Source organism: Bactrocera neohumeralis, chromosome 3, assembly GCF_024586455.1.
Source record: "Bactrocera neohumeralis isolate Rockhampton chromosome 3, APGP_CSIRO_Bneo_wtdbg2-racon-allhic-juicebox.fasta_v2, whole genome shotgun sequence".
In the NCBI taxonomy this organism is placed as follows: domain Eukaryota; kingdom Metazoa; phylum Arthropoda; class Insecta; order Diptera; family Tephritidae; genus Bactrocera; species Bactrocera neohumeralis.
The window spans coordinates 18,499,121-18,518,156 of record NC_065920.1 but is presented as its reverse complement, the minus strand read 5'-3'; the positions used below and the strand labels follow the sequence as shown (position 1 = coordinate 18,518,156).

The following is a 19,036-nucleotide window of genomic DNA, read 5'->3' as shown; positions in this document are numbered from 1 at the left end:
ATCAAAATCGCCTGCTCGCGACAAACCATTATCACCCAAGGCCTTTTCCAACATTCTGAACGTTTCGATACCAGAAATTTGATTCCGCACACAAAACTTAATGGAACTTCTTTGTTGAATAATTTAACTCTGATTGTATTTTACGTTCTTGAGAAAGACAAGCGTATACTAAACACTAATGTTTATTTTGGTGTGACACTTGGCACAGATGTCACTTACAGTCATACCAATCTAGATAAAAAATATTTCGAGAAATGGGTTTTCGCGCGAAATTTAACTAAAACGTCTTACTATTTTTTGCGCACAGTAGTAGAGCTTTTAAAGCTGACAAAAAAGCTTGTCCACTTGTTTTATAAATAGAGCTTTACAAATCCAAAAGTTTCCAACCATTAAAGAGCCGTTATTGTAAATTAATTAGTGTAATCAAGTCAATACTTTGTATTAATGATTGAACTACACTCAGAATGAGATCACAGGTGCAATAAGCATTAGGATTAGGGATGTACTTTTTCGGATTTTGTTTTGTACTTATTGAAATATAGATTTAGTAAGATGAAGATATCTTCCCACTATAATCTCCGAACAAATTGATCAGGTCGCACCCTTATAGCATATAGCTGCCATAAAAAAATTTTTATTTGACAAGATATTTTTTCGAAATTCAACATGGATTATAGTTCAAGAGAACGCTATCAGCTCCGAACAAATTATTCAGATTGGACCACTGAAGCCTATCGCTGCCATACAAACTGATCGATTGAAATCTAAATCACATGTGATGGGTATTATAGCTACAGCGCCGTCGAAGTTAAAGTTTTTTCTCATTTTTTATTCAAAAGTCTTCAGCTATCTTTTAGTGCAACCGTCATACAAGCCATCTGTACATAATATTATGCATATACCTACAATGTATATACTATTGTGTATGTATAAATTACATGCATTTACTTGTATTATCAACGCGCATATATTTCGCACACGCCCAATATTTATAAATATAATTGTTATCAATAAAGAAAGCATATAATCCGCTTTTAATTCGAGTAACAAGATTATGGAATAGAAGCTTTTATAATTCCGTGTTTACTTCGACACGCTTGCGATGCCCTTGCAATTCAGTGCAGTTTGTGCAATGGCATTATTTACATTTCTTTTGTGTTTTTCAATATTCCTCTTAGGATTGACTTTGTATTTGAAAAGGCTCAGCAAAGAGTACTATTTGTTGGCATTCTGTAAACTCTTGAAAACGGTGGATGGTAGTAAAGTAACGGATAAAGTGTACATAGTGCCGGGACGTACGATTTTTGGCAACAACTTCGACATATTGAATTCAAATCCGGGTGAGTGCTCACCAATGTGTATTTAGTGCCGTAAAACTCATCGAACAGCACTTTTTAGATCCTGGAGAGGGTATATGAAGTTTGCCACGAAGTTTGTAACACTCAGAACGAAGTGAAGCGGAATTTATATACGAGCTGAGTCCATTTTATTATATACGTATATCTGTCTATACAAGGTGCGTTCCAAAGTAAACAGGACTTTTTGAATCTAACGCCCCCTGGTGGCGCCATCTATATGGCGACTGGTGAGAATTTCATCGGTTGGAAATAAAGGTATTGCGTTTTAAGTGTCAGTATGTTTGTGTTATCGGTGCGAAAATGAGCTTCGAACAAAGTGCCAACATTAAATTTTGTTTTAAAATTGGTAAAACTTTTACCGAAACTTTTCAATTGATGAAACAAGTTTATGGCGATGATTGCCTATCCCGTAGCAGAGTGCACGAGTGGTTTCAACGTTTTCAAAGTGGTCGTGAGGACATAAATGACGATCAATATGTGGGCCAATCAAAATCCATTATCACCGATCATCAAAAATCTGCCGAAACATCAAAGAAATTCATGGAAATGGAATTAAGCATCTCCAAAGCATCGATTTATCGCATTTTGACCGAACATTTGGGCTTACGAAAGGTGTGTGTACGGTTTGTTCCGCACAAATTGACTGACGACCAAAAATTGCTCTCATCGATCGACGCTTGTGATCGAGTATTTTACCAAAAATCGTATTTTAACCATTAACCACTACTCGTATTCACCTGATATCGCACCGTGCGACTTCTTTCTTTTCGGAAAAATGCATTTGCCCATGAAAGGAAAGCGTTATGCAGACGTAGAGGTCATTCAAAAGGCTTGCGCCGGCATACTGGCGGCCATAACGGCCAACGAGCTAAAGCACTCGTTCGACATGCTTTTTTACTTTTTTTTAAAGTCCTGTTTACTTTGAAAAGCACCCTGTATATACGCAAAATAATCCTCAGTTTATGAGATATCGATCTGAAATTTTGCCGCCGATATCGGACTACTATAGCTTATAGCTGTCATACAAACTGAACGATCGAAATTAAATCTTTGTATTGCAAATTTTTTATTTGAAAAGATATCTTTTCGATAGTTGGCATGGATTACTGTTCAAAGCAACGCTACAATCTGCGAACGAATCGTTCAAATCGGGACACTGTAGCATGTTGCTGCCATACAAACTGAACTATCCAAATCCAAATCCTTTTATGGAAAACATTTTTATTTGACACGGATTATTGTCCAAAGCAAAGCAAAAATCACTGAACGAACCTTTCAGATCGGATCGCTACAGCTTTTTTTATTACTACTTGAAACTTTTACTTCTTGAAACCTCTGCATTATTTTGAAAGTGTGTTGAACTTGACTTGCTTTCGTCATATTTTCAAATAACCATTAAATTTTATAATCTAACTTTCTTTACTTGCTTCACAGAGGATGTTTACCACTGGTCTCGCGAGCTCTATCAACGAGCAAACGGTAAACCTTACGCTTTATATTATTACCAAGGGGTTATTTATTCAATAACAAGCCCGGAAGCAGTACAAGAGGTTTTCCAAAGTCAAACACTAAACACAAAAGGTATTATATATGACTTGGTGCGTCCATTCTTGGGTGAGGGATTGCTTGTGAGCTCAGGTAAGAAAGAATTAAACCATTATGTAAAAATTATTTATGAAATTTTGACTATACATACATATTTTTATATATTTTTTATACATCTATAGACCAACAATGGCATGACAGGCGAAAATTGCTCACACCAGCTTTTCACTTTAATATATTGCAGAGTTTTATTGAAGTTTTCAAGTAAGTTTTGAGCCAAATTCAAGTTTTCAAGTTCGGCCATGTAAAAAATAGGCTTTTATCAACTTTTATTAGAAATGAAACTGTAAAACTTGTGAACATGTTAAGCGCGAAGCAGAATCAAAATATGAATCTAAATGAAATTATACCGGAATTCACTTTAAATAGTGTGTGTGGTAAGAAATAATGATTTGTATGTGCACTTAAACGAAACAATCACAGAAAACTCCCCGTTTTACTTTCAAGAAACCGCGCTTGGCATTTGCTTGGATGACATAACTGGCAGCAGCGAGTATCGCAAGGTTATACATGACATAGAGTTAGTGATGGTGAACCGGCTATGTAATCCGTTCATGTATTTTCCCTGGATTTTCAAATTCTTCGGCGATCACAAAGGATTTTACAAAAATTTGAAGGTAGCACATGACTTTAGCAGTAAGATTATAACAAAGAAACGCGAGGAATTTCAAAAACGGCAATTTGCCATTGAAACCGTGCACGGAAATGAGTAAAACAAAACATAGTTACTAAATGTCACTAATAATATTAATACGAAATTGTTTTAGTGATGAAACTGGTAAGCGAAAACGTTACGCCATGTTGGATACGCTTTTTCACGCCGAGTCCCAGGGAGTCATTGATCATAGAGGTATTTGTGATGAAGTTAACACATTTATGTTCGAGGGTTATGATACGACGGCAACTTGCCTCATTTTTACATTATTCAATTTGGCCCTACATCCGGATATACAAGAGAAATGTTACCGAGAAGTCAAAAATAGCGGTGAGCATTGCACTAGATATGAGAAAAAAACTAAAACAGAAACAAAAAAATAAGCAAGCAAAACTAAAAAATAAAAATAATTTTAAATGAAAATAAAAAAAAATTAAAATGAAATTAAAAAAAAAAATAAAAATAAATTAAAAAAAATAAAAATAAATTAAAAAAAAATAAAAAATAAATTTAAAAAAAATAAAAAATAAATTAAAAAAAATAAAAAAAATAAATTTAAAAAAAAATTAAAAAAAAAATTAAAAAATAAAAAAATAAAAAAATAAATTAAAAAAAAAAATAAAAAATAAATTTTAAAAAAAATAAAAAAAAAAAAAAAAAAAAAAAAAAAATAAATTTAAAAAAATAAAAAATAAATTTAAAAAATTAAACAGAAAAGACCTAAAATAAACAACAAAAACAATTAAACAATTTTAATTTGCAGATTTGCCATCGATGAGCATTTTCGACTTCAATCAGTTGGCATATTTGGAATGTGTTGTAAAGGAAACACTACGTCTTCAACCCTCTGTGCCCTTCATTTCGCGTTACTGCCGCGAGGATACAGAACTCAATGGTGTGATATTGTCCGCCGGCAGTCAGATCAATATACACATACTCGATATAATGCGCGATGAACGACATTTTCCGGATCCTTTAAAATACGACCCTGATCGATTTTTGCCAGAAAATAGCTTAAATCGACATCCGTTTGCCTTTGTGCCCTTCAGCGCTGGTTCAAGAAATTGCATAGGTAAGCCAACGCAAATACATACATATACACATATGTATATAAAATATATGCCAAAACGTTTATATAAACGCACTTGCAGGTCAAAGATTTGCCATGCTTGAGATTAAAGCTATGCTAGTGGGCATTTTGCAGAATTTCCGCTTGCTGCCAGTCACTATGCCCGAGGACATACGCTATGAATATGGATTGGTTTTACGCACAAAAGAGAATGTGTTAGTTAAGATGGTAAAAAGGGCGCATTAGATAGATAATTGTAAAGCAATTAAATACTTGTGGGCAGAACGTGAGCCGTCACATTGAGATGTTCTGTATCTAAGCTATGGAAATTGAATTTTTTATTGGAATTTGTTATATATTATTGTTGAACACTGTATATGCTGTCTCAATGCATTAAATGTTTAAAATATACATATTTGCTTTTCAAATTTCCGTAAGTTCACCGGAAGCGGCTCCAATAACTACTTTCTTATGTGGTAATAGCCAACAAACAATATTTTACCTGAAATTATAGTAATTTTTCGTATAAATCCATGTTGGAAATCAATGCCACACTACTTAATATGAAAACTCAATTTAATCACAAAAAATTTATACTTTTCATAAAATTGCGAACTCAACTTTGCACAAAGAAGTGGAAACTGAACTTCTTTCGCATTTTTATTCAACTATTCCCGCCAATATTGCGCGCCATCTACCATCGAATAGCGTATAACGCCAAACCAAATGGCGAAAATGAATAGCAATTTATATTGATGTGACACTGGTTAGAGCGAAACAACAATACTCTTTATACGAATTGACAATTGCATGGTATTCTCAGAGAACGTATAATATACGTTCTCTGGTATTGTGTGAGCGGAATTCCAATTGGCATTTTGAGAGCCATAACACGCTCCCAGCAAAACGCAACGGCAATATGGAAACACACACATACAAATACACCTGCATGGAATGCCTGCATTTTGCGAAAAAAAAATCACTGAAGCCACAAAAGTTCCGATGCCCGTAAATGACGAACCCCGCACACTTTTACCATAATTTCGGATGCACTTGATTATTTAAACATTGCTAAATGCACTTACCACACTCAGACTCCAATAGGAAAACGATAAAAAGCACAAAACTAAAAACAGAAGCGCGACTGCGTCCGCGATACAACAACACTTCGGCCATTTTTAATTGAAATTGAAACTAAAAAAAAACATCAAATTCAAAACACACATTGAGAAATGTACAAATGACAGCCACAAGGCATAGATGGGAAAAGTAAACACATGGTTGCATTTTATATCGAGTATAATATGTTTATCGAACATCTGTGCGAAAATGTAATAGAGAAAATATGCATATGCACATATCAGATGTATGATAAGAGCAATGAAGCAAAATTCAAACAAAATTTTCAACACAAAACAGCTAAAAAATGCTGATACTTTTTGAAAACCCCCACCATTAAATTGAAAGTCTTCATTTTAAAAAAGAACAGCGCTTTTATTTTTTCTCATCCATTATACGTTATAACGTACAACTTCAATTTTTACACATTCTTCTCCATCTTTTTTTAAAATAGAAACACCCCCGTCCAATGTTAGTCCAATTTTAATTGTTTACTTCTTGGATTTGCCAGTGGATTTCTGGGCGGGTTTCTTGGCTGCCGACTTGCCTCCCGCAGATTTGCTGGCTTGCGCCTTGGCGGGTTTCTTCTCAGCAACGGGTTTAACTGGTTTCACCAACAGTTCACGTTGGCTCTTCAGCGCCTTTACGATCTTTTGCTCCTCAATAAGGAAGGCACGAACGATGCGTTCACGCAGACAGCTGTGGCACAAAACACCACCATAGGTACGGGCAACGGTCTTTTGACGTTTCGACAGGCGGGAACGTTCGCATGGGCGTGTGGGACGAATACCCTTTAGCTTCTCTTTACATTGACCGCACTTTGGGACGGTCTTGTTCTTCTTTACATATTGGTACACAAGGCGACCGCCAGGTGTGCGCACACTGAAAATATACAAAATTTTAGTTTTTATAAATTAAAGGATACTGCAGAGAATAGCATGCCATGTCAGCAAAATTGTACACTACAAAATTTATTAATCCAACACCAAGGTGCCAAACAGTGTTTTTTATGCAAAACTACATTCTGTAGTTTAACCAACAAACTTTATTAATACAACACTAAGGTACCAAACAGTAAGTGTTTTTTATGCAAAACTACATTCTTTAACCAACAAACTCGTTGAATACTTCCAAAATACAAAGCAAATATGAATTGCTTGGGAGCACTACTAACACTATTTTGGATGTGATTTTTAAAAACCAGTCATAAGATTGACAAGTGTATGTGTCACACACAAATAAATTACAATTTTGCGTTCACCGGCAGTATTCCGTACAGAAACTTTTGCTGCATTTCCATTTTCTCAAATTACTTACATACGCCTCCTGTTGGATTTGGTGTTGTAAGACAGACGTCTTCTCAAAGTCAAACGTTGAACCATTTTGTCCGCTGTAGCAATACATTGGCAATCATCATTGTAACAAATAGCACAGAATTGGTGTAGGGGAACGGCAGTCCAATACAATCGCGGAAAAGTAGTATATGAAATAAAAAACACACATTAGTTATTTTGCATAGCAAGCTTTAAACCTTTACAAGTGGTTTTGTTTCATAATTTTTAATATTCGGCATATTAGTTCACTGATGTTTATAGATTTTTTCGGTAATTGACGAAAAATAAGTACGCATACCTTTAAGAAATAAACTAGAAAGGAAGTTGTCGGCAATGCAGGCGAGACGCGTAAACTTGGCTGCAATTAGAGCGAGCTGTCACAAATGACAACTCAATTGACAGTCGGCAACGTTGTGCTAAAAAAGTTATATTGCACAATTAATTGAAATTTTATTTGCCATTTTTTCAAGACCAATTATAATTTTTTGCCAATATTACTTCATTGGAATTTGAAAGAGGGACTTTAACATGAAATTTATATTAAATAAAGTATTTGATTTAATTTGTATTTCTTAAGATCTGTTTAAAACAGCAGTTGTTTTTAAACTAGTTCAATTGAAGTTTAAAATTTATAACTGATATGGCAACTTTTAACTTATGTTTTTAGTTGTATCCTCACATTCGTAAATAAGCAGTTTTTTTATAATTTCAGAAAATCTGTAAAAATTTTAATATGGACTATAATATTCATAAAATTTGTCGAGTATGTCTAGAAGAAGGAGCACTTACGTCCATATATAGTACTGAATTTGCGATGATGCCTTGCACCATGTTGATGATGTGTGCCAAAATCAGGGTACGTACCAAATCACAAGATTCTGTATTTATGTCAATAAAAATATTATATTTTAAGGTTTATAAAAGTGATGGTTTACCTGCAGTCATATGCAATAATTGCATTTACCGTTTGGGTGTGGCGTACCATTTCAAACAAGAGTGCGAGAACTCTGACATGAGACTGCGACAATACTTGGGCTTGCAGGATAGAGGATATGGGTATGCTTTAAACATTAAATGCAACGGCATGATGTAATTTTTTTTAACACAATTAAAGTTTTTCCGATGCCGAAACAAACACGGATTTGCCAGTTGCATCGTTGAGCCATAAGGCACCTACATACTTAGAGCCCGATTCTGAGGAGGAATCAGATGTAGGTGAGAATGTAAAAAAAAGGTGAGTGTACACAAAAAAATGTCTCCTGGTATTTCTAACATTTTACACCATTTAGTAAACGACGTTCACGTTATCAGCGTAAACCGCCGGAAGAACATAAGCGACGTGGTCCGAAACCCTTGCCAAAACTACCACAAACATGTTATGAATGCAACAAAACCTTCAAGTGCTCCGCTCAGCTGCAAATGCATTTGCGCACACACACAGGCGAAAAGCCATTTGGCTGCAGCTATTGCCCCCGACGATTTGCGCAAAAGTATAATTTGCATATACATCAGCGTACACACACCGGCGAACGTCCATTTCAATGTGAGATTTGCTCAAAACAATTCTCCGCACTGGGTAACTTTCAGGCGCACCAAAAGATACACTCCGGCATACGAGATCAATTGTGTCCCGTTTGTCAAAAGGCTTTCTACAACGCCGGTGATCTCACCAAACACATGGTTACACATGCACAGCTAAAAAGTCATCATTGCGATGTGTGTGGCAAGTCATTTAGTCGGCAACGTGATATGCAAGCGCATAAACGTAAACAACATACACTACACGAACGCAGCGAAGATGATGAGGACGAGGCAGTCGATACTACCTGCCCTGATCCGATAGTTGTTGTGGGCGGTGTAGTGCCAAACAGTTCGTTGCAAGGTACAGCTGTGCTTCAGGAAAGTTTCAAATGTCCCGACTGTGATAAAGAATTCGGTTCGGCGAGCAGCTTAAGTGTGCATTTTCGTTCTCATGCCAGTAGTAATCTTTTGAATTTGCCGCTTACAAGTCAAATGCCACATCATTATCACGCAGCAGCACCACCACCACCGCCGCCGCCAACCCATGCTACCCTCACACATGATGGCCTACACCCGCACACACATCATTTGTCTTTGAACACACCATTGCAGCCTAATCATCCCACACATATGACACACCATCCGACAATGGCACACATGCTTGCAGCAGCACAGCCGCCACCTCCACCACCGCCTGCAGCATCGGCACAAAGCACTGCCGCACTATCTATGATGCATGCGGCTCAGCGTTTGCATCCTTTTTAAAACTCAGATAGCTAAATATCAGTAAATAAGATATTGTTGTGGGTAATCTACAAAGCAGCGACCACAACAATTGTTTACACCAGCGCAAGCCACAATTTGATAGCAGCTTGCTGCTATTTAAAGCTTTGATATCGTCTTAAGTAAGTTGTGTGTATATTTATTTTTACGTATATGTATATTGATAAAGTGTATACAAATGTGAATTTTTTTCATTTAATTATGCACGTATTGTAAAATTCAATATAAAAAAAAACGCTAATACTTAAATAAAAAAATGTAGTATTATAAGTAAATAAAATTAAATTTGGCAAGCACAGCTTCTCATATTATGAATATGTATAAAACATATGTGTGTATTTGTCTTTCATTTCGTATTCACTACCGACACTACGCGAACGCTACTGAAAATATGATGCTACAACTAATATATGTACATATGTATATATGCACTATGTATTACAAAAAAAACCTTGGAATGAAATATCTAATTTACATTTTACATTTAGTTTGGAATATTTTTAAGTATTTGGCGTTTTTGTCTCTCTATGATAGGAATATTGAAAAAATACCTGTACTTAAAAGTATTTACTTTTGGGCGTGTTATCTTTATGCTTGCTGCATATCCTTTGCATCATTAGACATATGTATGTATGTATGTATTTGGTGAAAAATCGTTGGTATTTTGGTAAGTCCATGCACTTTATGTACACCAACGAACATATACACAATATTGCTTATCATTTTGTATGTTTAAAAACTCCTCAGTCTGCTTTACTTGAGTTTTTCCCTGAGCCATTCTTCAGTGAGTTCATCTAATTCGCGTATTTCGTAGACACGTGTTAAGTCCACCTCACGTTGGAGAGCACTTTTGGTGCATGCATACATCATTTGCAGCTCAATCTAATAGTATAAAGTGAATAGAGTTTTAAGTTGTATTTATGGGAAGCTCATTTATGTCTTACGCACCTGGCTATCGCGTGGTGTGTAAAATATGAAACACATTGGGTATGAAATTCTTTGGTCATCGTGTATCATTTTATATGTATATATGATATATCGAGGCTGATGTCCTGGCAGTGTTTCTTGTAATTCATCAACGGAGATATCCTCCAAGAGTTCGTCCAAAATGACGAGTTGCTTTTCACGATCGACTTTTACTAAAAACAAAAATTAATAATGTATGAAATATTAATATACCATATACATAAATAATAACTTAATTTCACCTTGTTCAGGGTATAAAAATACAAATATTTTGCCTTTTTATAATTTGTTTTCACACTAATTCGCAACTTTTTGCATTAGAAATCATATCATATATATATACATACAGAGTATATGCAAATGAGATAAATAACATAGCACAGGAGAAAGCGTTTAAAACACCTACTATTAGTATTAGTAATATAGCTAAGTTTACCGCCAAATTGGCATACCTGATGAAAAAAACATGAAAATAAAACATTTTACTTACATATCAGTGCTGAGTTTGTCGTACTTTTACGGAAGCGAAACTTCTTTAATGCGTCACGTACGTCGTCGCTGATGTCACAGATTTTGCTATCACCCTAGGGATAACATATAAAAAAAAAAAAACAAAAACATTAAACAATAAATATCAAGGCCATAAATTAAAGCAATCCATCAAAAACAATAATAACACTATTATCATTAACCGTTGATTCACTAATGGTTCAGTTATTTTCCGCACCCTTTTTTCGACATCGCACTCCCTTCCATTCTGTTGATATGTCGGCCACGACGTGTGATTGGCATTAGTCATAATATGCAGTAACTATGCTATTATTAAACTTTAAATTATTTTCCTACTTACCATTTTAACTGATTGATTTGGTATGCTGGCAGGATAATGAATAGATTTCCTGAGTTTTTCCGAATTCTAATGTGTATACGAAATGAGACACTTGGTGTTAGCAACGATATCAAAGTAACAATGCAAATACAACAGAATACAAACTAAATTTGTTTTACAAATTAATGCGGAATGCGAGGTCAAAGTGGAATTGCCAAGAACTGCTGTTTGTGCTTGGCAGGGTTGCATATGACTACAAAGTGCCATAAAAGGAAGTTAATTTTATAAATTTATAAGTTTTTGAATTGTAAAATTCAAAACCAATTCAAATTTATAAAAAAAATTTAAATCGTAGCAAATAGTTCACAATTTTATTGGAAAACATGTGCAATAATGGTTGCAAGTAATTTCTAGAAAATATATACATACGCGTTCAGTAGAATGTCAAGTGCCGTTATGGCCGGAAATGCCGTTTACTAACGGTCGCCATATTTTAACAAATATTTTAATTAAAATCTGCAAATTTTAGTTCTTGTTGGTAAAATTTTAAGTTTTTTGTGTAAAAAAATGCTTACCGACTTTCAGGAATTATGGCCAACAAGTAGAAAAAGCGCCTTACCAAAATCCAATGAATTGCAGTCAATAAATGTTGGAAAAACCTGGTAAGTTATAGGCATAACGGAGCACACACAACTGTTTTTAAAGCCGCTCTTTTATTTCCAATTATACAAAGTGATAAATTACGTTTAGCCATTACACAAGCTTCTAATGACCTACAACGTACACAAGATATTTCACACAGGCGTTCCGGCGAGGAGCTTTCTTTTCGTTCCATATCGCGTCTCTGTTATACAACTTTGCGGATCCATGAGCTACAAGTTGACGACTTATTGAGTAAGAAACGCTAAAATATTTTACAAAAGCATTATTAACGCCACAGTTCAATTGCTATAGATAAATCAAAAGAACTAGTAACTCAGAGTAAAAACTGGTGCACAGTGCAAGCCAAAAAGCGAAGGTATTTTGCTGTATTTATCATAAAATTATACAGCTACATATTTATGTACATTATTTTTCAATAGTCTACCGACGCACTACTCCACTTACAACGCAAAGAGGAAGCGTCGGGCAACTGTGGAACATTCCTTCCAAGATTTCACAATTACAAATTTCACAGAATTGCTGGATGAGACAGCAAAATTTGTAGAATGGGGCAAAACCACAGAGATTGTGAATAAAAAGGTCCGTATACAGACATGTAGGAAAATTGCTAGTGTAATATGTAATTATACCCTGAACAAGTTATATTAAGTTTGTCATGTAGTTTGTAACACTTCGAAGAAAAGGTCGGAGACCCAATAAAATTTTTAGGGGGACAAACCGAGTTTTTAGCCAGGTCCGTCTGTTTTTGAGATATCGAGCTCTTGCATGGAAACTTTTTTATTTGTGAAGTGTATTATAGCTTTGGTGTACCCAAAGTTGAAGATTTTTCTGGTTTTTTACTTACTTAGGTATCTAAAACTAAAAGCCACAGCAGGACAACTTGCATTCATATTCGTGAGATTACCATAAATGAGTTTGAATCGCATAATGAACAGTATTCTTACGATGAAGATGATGGCTTTGGCAATACCACGGATGACGGATTAGCCACGATTATACAATTGCTTGGAGGTACAGTATTCTATTGTTTATATAAAATTTGAAAGTAAAATGTTAATCAAAATAATGCATGTAGATGAACCTACAAAGGCTCCTAAAAGAAAGGTATGTACGTGTGTATGTGACAATTCTCAAATGTGTATATTTATTACATTTTAAACAATTTAGGCTGCAGATGCGCTTGCCGTTTGTGAGAAAAAACCAAGGAATAATGATGGTAAATACGATAAATGCATACATATCTACTTTTTTTTGCACAAATACTATTTGCACCACTTATAGCACCTCAAGAAGGTATTGAAATACCCGAAATCGAAACCGCACGTAGCGCTGTAGTAGAACACGAAACTAGCAGCCTATTTATACCAGCTCAAACAAATGTTAATGATAGTAATGTTAATGAATTAAGGTAATATTAGAGCTATTCTTAGTTTATGTTGTTCATAATATGGACCTAACGGTTTGTTTGATTAGTCCTGTGCGTACAGAACTATGTGTTATGCCCGCAACCGATTGCAGTGTTGTCTTTGAAAATAACGATAATTATGTTGAGGTACCTGAAAGTGCTAACTTGGATAATATAACCTCTATTCCTAATGAGACGACCAAAGTATGCAATTATCACAAGGTATTTCCTTTATTATTTTTATTATAGAGAATATCAATTTTTTCACTCTTTCGAATCCAGGAAAGCGTTACTCCCAACGAACCTCTGAAGAAATTAAAATCTAAGCAAAGTAAAACCATTATCGATGCCTGTACGGCTTTAACACAATCCGAAATGCGTGCGCAAATACAAACACAAATTAACATTAAAGCCAAATTAAGGAAAATAAGAGCTAAAGTCAAGTGGAATAATGGACGGAGTTTTAACGGTAGAAAACACTACGAAAAATTGTTGCCTTCCGCCAAGGACTTATTAACTACACTTCAATATAAGTAATTTTGAACTTTGAACTCCTGAGATACTTAAAACTATTATTAAACACAATTTACAGTTGTTTCGCATACAGGAAGTTTAAACTAAAGAACAAAACGAGACGTTCTAATTTGGAAGTTACTACAGCGGGTGTTACATATCGCAATTTGCTACGGGATATTTTAAATTGGGAAATTACTGATGATTTGGCTACGCAAGTTTACACAAAATGGAACCACACTGAAAAGCGTAATCTACGAACTATGAATAATTTAACAAATTACAGGCCGTTAGAAAATGCTGAGATGCTACAACAGGACACTCGCTACAATGAAAGCTCACTATTGCCACAAAGTACAATGGAAGTTGATGTTTTCAATAATAATAATAATAATTTGCAGTATCCTAATGGAAATTGTGTAAGCTAATAGAGAGTATTATGTATTTGATAAAATAATAATATTTATACATATAGTCACCGTCGTACGAGCAGGATGAGTGGGGAGCTTACGATGTTATGATAAAGTTATTAAATATGTGGCGCTCCCAAATAGTGTTGGATGACGAAATCTCTGTGAAACTGCTTTTTCCACAAATTGCAATGAGTCGAAAAGCAGCTGCCAAGGCTTTCGGTGCATTATTGAGTATAACTTTAAGAATTTTATGAAATCGTTCAATACTGAAATAATTATATAAATTCTGCAGGGCTTGCCGCAAATGGTTTTATTATGTTATTTACAGCAGAGCATACAAAACATTTGCGATGTATCAAATTAGGCGCAGCTTCAAATAAACTCATAGAGGGAATCGAACTGAATAATGAAATTGTTTCCAGGCGTTCGAACAACGGATTGCGCATAATTGCAGGTTAAGTATTAAAATTCACATTGTTGTTATATTATATTGTTACTGTTTAAAAACTCGTTGAATTTGTTATAAAGTATATATATTACAAGTTGTTATAGCATTATCATTTAATCGTTACATTAAGATGTTACCATATTATTCATATGTATGTCTGTAAAGAAAACATGAATTAAGAATAAATGAAATACCAATTGAAATAAATATTAACTAAATAATCTCAAAAAAAAAATAATAATAATAAGTAAGTAATTAAAAATAAATTGTATTTTATACTTTATTAAATTTCTAACTACAATAAAAAGTTTCATTTCACTACCTTCGATTAGCTTAAATGCCTATTTGCTGAGCTAATCCGGTGTAAATATGAAGCGACATAAATCCCATGATAGAAGCAATCAGCGCTTTTACAGCAATTGTTGACCATGGTCCGAAGGTAAGCACGCTAAGTAGTCCTTCAAGCCAAACACCTTTAAATATTGTCAACGCTAATAAAATGGTCACTAAAGGTTTTAGTGTTTTGTTAAGATCATGCCTAGAGAAAAGCCACATTAAAGTGGCAGTGGTGATATGCTGCACCTATTAGAAAATAAAAATTATTAACAAATTGATATTAACATAAACTTAAAATTTGCTGTTAATTTACCAATAAAACATTAGACTCTAGACATTTAAGTATGTAAATCCAGCTAAATTCTGTGCCACGTGCTCCAACCCAAAGCATAATACCACGAGAAAGTATAACTTCTGCAGCGGCCCACCCTAAGCCGGTCGTTATCAATTTGTTGTGTCCCTTGCCTGGTATGCGTGAAAGTATCAAAGCGAAGCCTAGTAAATCGGCTACGTTAACACTACTCTTAAGAAACTCCTACAAAACCAATAAAAATTGTTATTTTACATAAACAATGTTATTTAATGAATTAAAAAATGGATTTACCGCTAAGAAACTGAATCCCTCCCCTGAACCATTCAGAGTGTCGGAATCGAAAAACGTAGCCAGCACAAGCATTTTGCACAGTTGAGTGAAAATATAAATACCACCGGCTTGTATACATTTCCAGAAGGCGCCATATTCAGAACTGTAAATGAGTTTATGGTTTTTAATAATCAATTGTCTTTCAAGATGTAGGTTAGCACTTTGACTTCAACTCCTATTTTTCTTTACTTACAGCCCAGAATACTTATAGGTGAGATAGTATGGCACATAAACGAGTGCTACACAATTTCCAAAATGGTAAAGCGTCATTTTATATCCAATCAATTCAGAAAATTTATTTAAACACGTCAATTAATTATACTACTGCTAAATGTAGAAATATTTTTAGAAGAAGTGAAGTAGCAGGTGATTGTTGAACTTCGAATTCGTTTTTTAATAATCTTCGAAAACTATATAGCCAGATCAGATTCGGAGTACAGCTAAAAAATAAATAAAAACCATAAAATTTATTAGTTCCTTTCAATAAGTAAAAAATACCTATTTATTTACCACTCGTTTATAAAAAATGGTCATAACATATTTGTATAAATACAAATATTCAATGAATTAAATTTACTAAATTCAAATTTATTGCTTAGCGCCATCTATATAATTTAGAGTTGTCAATTAAATTATGTTGGGTTGACAGCTGTGAGAGAAAGACACGTATTACCTTGTTTTATTTTATATACTTTATTTTTTGTGGAAAAGCGACGATACATTATAGCAAAATAACGAAGCTGTTTATTCAAATGAAATAATTAGTTACAGCTACGTTTTCTACAACCAAATCCAATAAATTGTCGTGATCCGAACTGTGTACGTGGATTACAAAGCAATTATCCAAAAGTCCAAATGGTACATATGTGTATATGGATGCGTAAAAAGTGACGAATGTTTGGTTTTTATTGACAAAGAACATAGCAAGAGATTACTATAAAAAAGCGAACGCCAGGAGGAAAATCCAATAACTACTTAGTAGATTATGAGATGCCAACACGACGACGTCATTATCCACAAGAAACTACAAGATTCTATGAAGGATCCTATGAAGAGAGCTCAACACTAATTCCATCTCAAGGTCAGGCGCAGCAACAACAGTACAAAAATCCATTATTTGGTGGAGCAGTAGCTCCCACAACAAGTGGCAAGGAAACATTCGTCGGAGGTTCAACGCAAGAGTCAACCATACTTATTGGTGACTATAACCAACCAGCAACCAACGGTCTACAATATAACTCGAATAATAATAATTCGACAGTAGATCCCGACGATAAATATAGCAAAGCTAGCCGTCAGTGGAATTTTCGTTCGTTGTCCACACGTTTGCAGGCAACATCTGGCCAAGCAATACGCAACTTCATACAACAACCTTTGAGTGCTGCAGCTGCTGTCGTTACTGGAAATCATCCAGCGCAAGAATATAGCGCTTACACACAACTGACTCAATACGGAGATACGCAACAAATTCAAGGAGTTGAGGAAATAGAAGAAGAGGATCCTATATTTGAAAAGGAAGAAATATTCATAATGGCTTCACGTGATAGGACAGGAGAGTTTAATAACGCAATACGTTCATTGCAGTCACGTAATATAACACGGGCTGTGAATATTCGTGATCCACGTAAAGCGAAAGAGGTTCAGAGTTATTCAGAGTTTATGATGGTGGCCAAATATATAGGGAAAAATATTGCAAGTGCTTATGCCAAATTGGAAAAACTAACATTATGTGAGTATGAATATTTTCCGCCAATTTATGAATAACTTAACCTTACAGAGATTTTTTATATTACTATAGTGGCCAAAAAGAAAAGCCTATTCGATGATCGACCGCAAGAGATTCAAGAGCTAACATATATCATAAAAGGCGATTTAAATGCGCTCAATCAACAAATTGCACGTCTTCAGGATATTTCAAAGGATCAACGTCGTACAAGCTCTGGCAAACATCTGCAGTTACATTCCTCGAACATGGTATATGCATTACAATCCAAACTAGCCAGCATGGGCACAGACTTTAAACAGATATTAGAAGTACGTACAGAAAATCTCAAACATCAAAAGGCGCGTCGTGATCAGTTTGGACAGACACCAATTGCCGCGAGTACAGTCCGATCGAGTACAGCGAAACAAGGTTCGCTGCTTTTAAGCGAAGAGAACTCTGCCGTAAGCATTGATATGGCCGCCGGTGACACAACACCATTGCTAGGAGCTGTTGGTGGCAGTGGTATGCAGACGCAACAGCAAATTGCACTTTATGATGATTCCGATAGTTATGTGCAACAACGTGCTGAGACTATGCAAAATATTGAATCGACTATTGTAGAACTTGGCGGCATATTTCAGCAATTGGCACATATGGTTAAAGAACAGGAAGAAACTGTGGAGCGTATCGATACAAATATACAAGATGCCGAACTTAATATCGAAGCAGCACATGGTGAAATATTGAAGTACTTCCAAACCGTTTCCAAGAATCGGTGGCTGATGATTAAAATATTCGCAGTACTGATATTCTTTTTCATTTTCTTCGTTGTCTTTTTAACGTAATGACGTGTAAGTGTTGTCCATGTGAAATAAGATCGGTTTTATACGACACTTAATTGTGGTCATTATAATTAAAGTTGTGGAATTCTCAAAACTTGTATAGATATATTCTGTTTTCACTAAGCCTTACACGCTACTCAACGTATTGCCGCTTTAAAGGCACTGAAGTTCTGCCTGATATCAAAGCATTTACGGCGTGTTTGTGTATTTTTAATTCGGCAAGAAATAAAATGTTTAGTTTGGTGTATTTAACTTTTTTATCAACACATAACTATGACAATGTGTATTGTAATGATAAACCGATTTATGTAATTATCAATTTATAAAATAACATTAAAAAGTTTAAAATAAAATAAAAATTGTTATTGTCAATAAGAGAAGCCGAATGTTTGCATCAGTTTCAAAAAGAAGTGACAAAGAAAAAGCCAAAAACGTTTTATATTTTTTATGAAAACACTTATACTGTCCCACACAAAGAGCTCACTGATTTGAGTTTGTTAATAGTTAAGTTATCAGTTTGTAAACATAGCTTATCTCTAATCTATTCGTAGTCACTAGGAAACAGATTATGAGAGTTAAAATATTTATCAGAAACAATGTGTGAGCAAACAGGCGGTTTTGAATATCCACCAATTTATAAATCAGTTTTCAAACATCTTTATTTTCATTGTTTACAGGTGAACAAAAGTTTTGACAAGTCACGAAACACGTCTGCCAGCAAAGTGATTAAGAAAACACTGCTACTTTTGTTAAGTACGCAATTGACAACGTACACATACAACTGAACACGAAATAAATGTGTGTAGATGTGAAAGTAATTGAACCTAGC

The 19,036-nt window shown here is 34.7% G+C and overlaps 8 protein-coding genes across 10 annotated transcripts in view; 4 read left to right on the top strand and 4 right to left on the bottom strand.

Annotated features, from left to right (window-relative positions):
• Positions 1-5,884, bottom strand: part of LOC126754150 (bone morphogenetic protein receptor type-1B) — a 245,045-nt gene extending 239,161 nt beyond the window's left edge. The window contains exon 1 of one of the 2 annotated variants that reach the window (XM_050466092.1): positions 5,773-5,884. In XM_050466092.1, coding sequence (XP_050322049.1) covers positions 5,773-5,863 — 91 coding nt within the window. In that variant the 5' untranslated portion in view covers positions 5,864-5,884. Of the gene's footprint in view, positions 1-5,189; positions 5,209-5,772 lie in introns of those variants that run through there. The other variant, XM_050466093.1, reaches the window with a different exon arrangement.
• LOC126754152 (probable cytochrome P450 4ac1) lies at positions 1,098-5,098 on the top strand. Its single transcript, XM_050466096.1, has 8 exons — positions 1,098-1,340; positions 2,793-2,996; positions 3,086-3,167; positions 3,240-3,340; positions 3,411-3,672; positions 3,731-3,948; positions 4,382-4,690; positions 4,770-5,098. The coding sequence occupies exons 1-8, from the start codon at positions 1,103-1,105 to the stop codon at positions 4,931-4,933; spliced, it is 1,578 nt and encodes a 525-aa protein (XP_050322053.1). The 5' UTR covers positions 1,098-1,102; the 3' UTR covers positions 4,934-5,098.
• Positions 5,885-6,160: 276 nt separating the features above from the next.
• On the bottom strand, positions 6,161-7,463 carry LOC126751950 (60S ribosomal protein L34). Its single transcript, XM_050462422.1, has 3 exons — positions 7,439-7,463; positions 7,124-7,196; positions 6,161-6,688 (listed from the first exon to the last, which is right to left on the bottom strand). Exons 2-3 carry the CDS (start codon positions 7,186-7,188, stop codon positions 6,298-6,300), a joined length of 456 nt encoding a protein of 151 aa, XP_050318379.1. The 5' UTR covers positions 7,189-7,196; positions 7,439-7,463; the 3' UTR covers positions 6,161-6,297.
• Positions 7,464-7,787: 324 nt separating this feature from the next.
• LOC126751948 (zinc finger protein 32) lies at positions 7,788-9,774 on the top strand. The gene is made up of 4 exons (XM_050462419.1): positions 7,788-7,996; positions 8,054-8,196; positions 8,255-8,374; positions 8,430-9,774. Exons 1-4 carry the CDS (start codon positions 7,874-7,876, stop codon positions 9,424-9,426), a joined length of 1,383 nt encoding a protein of 460 aa, XP_050318376.1. The 5' UTR covers positions 7,788-7,873; the 3' UTR covers positions 9,427-9,774.
• On the bottom strand, positions 9,563-11,380 carry LOC126751951 (glia maturation factor beta). The gene is made up of 4 exons (XM_050462423.1): positions 11,261-11,380; positions 10,901-10,994; positions 10,393-10,583; positions 9,563-10,326 (listed from the first exon to the last, which is right to left on the bottom strand). The coding sequence occupies exons 1-4, from the start codon at positions 11,261-11,263 to the stop codon at positions 10,198-10,200; spliced, it is 417 nt and encodes a 138-aa protein (XP_050318380.1). The 5' UTR covers positions 11,264-11,380; the 3' UTR covers positions 9,563-10,197.
• Positions 11,381-11,527: 147 nt separating this feature from the next.
• Positions 11,528-14,692, top strand: LOC126751947 (uncharacterized). Its single transcript, XM_050462418.1, has 13 exons — positions 11,528-11,901; positions 11,973-12,133; positions 12,194-12,257; positions 12,322-12,481; positions 12,751-12,913; positions 12,978-13,006; positions 13,070-13,118; positions 13,184-13,310; positions 13,376-13,529; positions 13,590-13,840; positions 13,900-14,239; positions 14,296-14,464; positions 14,526-14,692. The coding sequence occupies exons 1-13, from the start codon at positions 11,807-11,809 to the stop codon at positions 14,690-14,692; spliced, it is 1,929 nt and encodes a 642-aa protein (XP_050318375.1). The 5' UTR covers positions 11,528-11,806.
• A 3-nt stretch (positions 14,693-14,695) lies between these two features.
• On the bottom strand, positions 14,696-16,036 carry LOC126751949 (transmembrane protein 147). 2 transcript variants are annotated; one of them, XM_050462421.1, is made up of 5 exons: positions 15,854-16,036; positions 15,622-15,763; positions 15,331-15,552; positions 15,004-15,263; positions 14,696-14,834 (listed from the first exon to the last, which is right to left on the bottom strand). In XM_050462421.1, the coding sequence occupies exons 1-4, from the start codon at positions 15,928-15,930 to the stop codon at positions 15,015-15,017; spliced, it is 690 nt and encodes a 229-aa protein (XP_050318378.1). In that variant the 5' UTR covers positions 15,931-16,036; the 3' UTR covers positions 14,696-14,834; positions 15,004-15,014. The 2 variants fall into 2 exon arrangements, with proteins under 2 accessions (XP_050318378.1, XP_050318377.1); XM_050462420.1 differs by having other exon boundaries at positions 14,696-14,838; positions 15,854-16,035.
• A 266-nt stretch (positions 16,037-16,302) lies between these two features.
• Positions 16,303-18,587, top strand: LOC126752270 (syntaxin-5). Its single transcript, XM_050462967.1, has 2 exons — positions 16,303-17,389; positions 17,459-18,587. The coding sequence occupies exons 1-2, from the start codon at positions 16,651-16,653 to the stop codon at positions 18,208-18,210; spliced, it is 1,491 nt and encodes a 496-aa protein (XP_050318924.1). The 5' UTR covers positions 16,303-16,650; the 3' UTR covers positions 18,211-18,587.
• Positions 18,588-19,036: the final 449 nt, after the last annotated feature.

Coding starts and splice junctions, on each gene's coding strand:
- LOC126754152 (XM_050466096.1), top strand. CDS start 1,103: ATGCCCTTGCAATTCAGTGCAGTTTGTGCAATGGCATTATTTACATTT. Junction 1,341..2,792: donor CATATTGAATTCAAATCCGG/GTGAGTGCTCAC, acceptor CTTGCTTCACAG/AGGATGTTTACCACTGGTCT. Junction 2,997..3,085: donor GGGATTGCTTGTGAGCTCAG/GTAAGAAAGAAT, acceptor ATACATCTATAG/ACCAACAATGGCATGACAGG.
- LOC126751950 (XM_050462422.1), bottom strand. CDS start 7,188: ATGGTTCAACGTTTGACTTTGAGAAGACGTCTGTCTTACAACACCAAA. Junction 6,689..7,123: donor AAATCCAACAGGAGGCGTAT/GTAAGTAATTTG, acceptor GTATATTTTCAG/TGTGCGCACACCTGGCGGTC.
- LOC126751948 (XM_050462419.1), top strand. CDS start 7,874: ATGGACTATAATATTCATAAAATTTGTCGAGTATGTCTAGAAGAAGGA. Junction 8,197..8,254: donor TTGCAGGATAGAGGATATGG/GTATGCTTTAAA, acceptor ACACAATTAAAG/TTTTTCCGATGCCGAAACAA. Junction 8,375..8,429: donor GGTGAGAATGTAAAAAAAAG/GTGAGTGTACAC, acceptor TACACCATTTAG/TAAACGACGTTCACGTTATC.
- LOC126751951 (XM_050462423.1), bottom strand. Junction 10,584..10,900: donor GACAAACTCAGCACTGATAT/GTAAGTAAAATG, acceptor TTTTGTTTTTAG/TAAAAGTCGATCGTGAAAAG. Junction 10,327..10,392: donor ACACACCACGCGATAGCCAG/GTGCGTAAGACA, acceptor TTATACTATTAG/ATTGAGCTGCAAATGATGTA.
- LOC126751947 (XM_050462418.1), top strand. CDS start 11,807: ATGCTTACCGACTTTCAGGAATTATGGCCAACAAGTAGAAAAAGCGCC. Junction 13,119..13,183: donor AAAACCAAGGAATAATGATG/GTAAATACGATA, acceptor CACCACTTATAG/CACCTCAAGAAGGTATTGAA. Junction 13,311..13,375: donor AGTAATGTTAATGAATTAAG/GTAATATTAGAG, acceptor TTGTTTGATTAG/TCCTGTGCGTACAGAACTAT.
- LOC126751949 (XM_050462421.1), bottom strand. CDS start 15,930: ATGACGCTTTACCATTTTGGAAATTGTGTAGCACTCGTTTATGTGCCA. Junction 15,764..15,853: donor ACCTATAAGTATTCTGGGCT/GTAAGTAAAGAA, acceptor ACTCATTTACAG/TTCTGAATATGGCGCCTTCT. Junction 15,553..15,621: donor AGGGATTCAGTTTCTTAGCG/GTAAATCCATTT, acceptor TTGGTTTTGTAG/GAGTTTCTTAAGAGTAGTGT.
- LOC126752270 (XM_050462967.1), top strand. CDS start 16,651: ATGCCAACACGACGACGTCATTATCCACAAGAAACTACAAGATTCTAT. Junction 17,390..17,458: donor ATTGGAAAAACTAACATTAT/GTGAGTATGAAT, acceptor ATATTACTATAG/TGGCCAAAAAGAAAAGCCTA.